Genomic DNA, 1,798 nt, shown 5'->3' with positions numbered 1-1,798 from the left:
GGGGGGGGGGGGGGGGGGGCCCTTTAAGAATTACCTTTTTAATCGCTTTAAAAGCGAGGTCCTGAGTTCGAAGCCGTTATTTAACGGATAAATTTTTTAAAATTTTTTTTTTAATTTTTCAAAAATTACCAAAAGGGATTCGATCCCCCGACCCTCTATCAAAGGGTAGTCTCATCAACCATTACACCATTTGATTGCTTTGATGAAAATTTAAAAATGATAGAATATTTTATCCCCATTTTTTTGTTCTAAAATTAGATCTTTTTTATTAAAAACCTTAAATTTATGTTTAAAGGAAATTTAAATTCACTTTAAATCTACTTTAAATCTACTTTAAATCCTATTTAAAATTAATTTAAAATAAATTTTAAAGGTATTTTTAAATATCTTAAAAATTATCTTAAAAATTACCTTAAAAATCACCTTTAAAATCACCTTTAAAATCACCTTTAAAATTGCTTAAAAAATTATTTTAAAGCAAATTTTAAAGGCATTTTTAAATATCTTAAAAATTACCTTAAAAATTACCTTAAAAATGAATTTTTTAAACGCGGCTTTAAATTCAATTTAAATCCAATTTAAATCAACTTTTCTTTAAATTTGCTTTAAAGGTGCATTTTTCTTTGCTGTGTATGTTTATAAGTTTCATAATGTTGAATCAAATTCATTATTAAAATATCTAATAATATAATCTTAATTTTTTAAAGAAATGGTCACGAAGAGTTACTTAAATCCGAAAAGAAAGTTTTTACAACCAATGATGGCCAAACCATTTCATCTAGTGTCCTCCGTAAGGTCATTAATGATGTTGAGTTTTCAAACCATTGGGACGAGATGCATAAAGGTCATATTGGAAGAGATGCCACTTACCAAAAATTCAAGTCAATGTATTTTTGTACTGGTATGTGGGTAATGGTTGATAATGCAGTCAAGCAATGTGATATATGCCAAAGAAACAAAATTAAGGGTAAAATATTAATTTAAATTAATAAAAATTATTATTTATATCAAATGATATTAATAATTTTAATATAGGTATCAATAAAGAATATGTTGCAATTGAAGATACTGAAGAGTATTCAAGAATGGTTTTTGATTTAACATCTTTAAAAGGAGAGCATAGAAATAATGATATCATTATAGAATCTACCGATAGATTCTCTTCTAATTGGGAAACTATCAAAAATGATAATGTAAAAGAAGCAAACGATTCACACATTGTCTATATTCTTATTTGTGTCGATTCTTTCACAAAATTTGCAACTGGAAGGTAATTACCTTAATACTATCCTAAAAGTTCAATATTATTTATATTAACCATTATTTTAAAAGATGTCTTACATATAAAAAAGCAGTTCCAATTTACAATTTTTTGGCCATTACATACAAAGATAAACTTATCAAGAAGTGGCATTGCGATAATGGAAAGGAATTCAAAAACAAAGTGTTTGATCAATTTCGCGAGTTTGCATTTCTTTCATCCAAAGCTGCTCATGGAGCACTTCGTACACCAACAACTCAAGGAATGGTGGAAAGAGTAAATCAAGAAATTAAAAAATTAATAAGAAATTTTCAAAAGGAAGAGTTAGTACCCTCTTCTAATTTACACCCTATATTTTTTAAATTACTAACATTTATTTACCAAATTTGACAGCGAAAATATAGTGTAAAACTCAAACAATTAGCTCTTATTTAGAATTAGGCCTTGGAAGTATATGTAATAGAAAACACAGAGCTATCGGCATGTCACCTTATCAAGCAATCGGAATTAAACCATTATTTCAAACATGCTACATTA

General features: G+C 27.0%; 1 protein-coding gene across 1 annotated transcript; it reads left to right on the top strand.

The window, feature by feature from the left end:
* Positions 1-216: 216 nt before the first annotated feature.
* On the top strand, positions 217-1,798 carry DDB_G0290955 (hypothetical protein; the record flags this gene model as incomplete). Its single annotated transcript, XM_630376.1, has 5 exons — positions 217-245; positions 708-967; positions 1,036-1,270; positions 1,333-1,584; positions 1,686-1,798. Coding segments are annotated over 5 exons (889 nt in total), but the record flags the coding sequence as incomplete, so codon positions are not given.

The sequence above is a fragment of the Dictyostelium discoideum genome (genome assembly GCF_000004695.1).
Source record: "Dictyostelium discoideum AX4 chromosome 5 chromosome, whole genome shotgun sequence".
Lineage (NCBI taxonomy): Eukaryota > Evosea > Eumycetozoa > Dictyosteliales > Dictyosteliaceae > Dictyostelium > Dictyostelium discoideum.
This window is presented reverse-complemented; position numbering and strand designations above follow the sequence as displayed.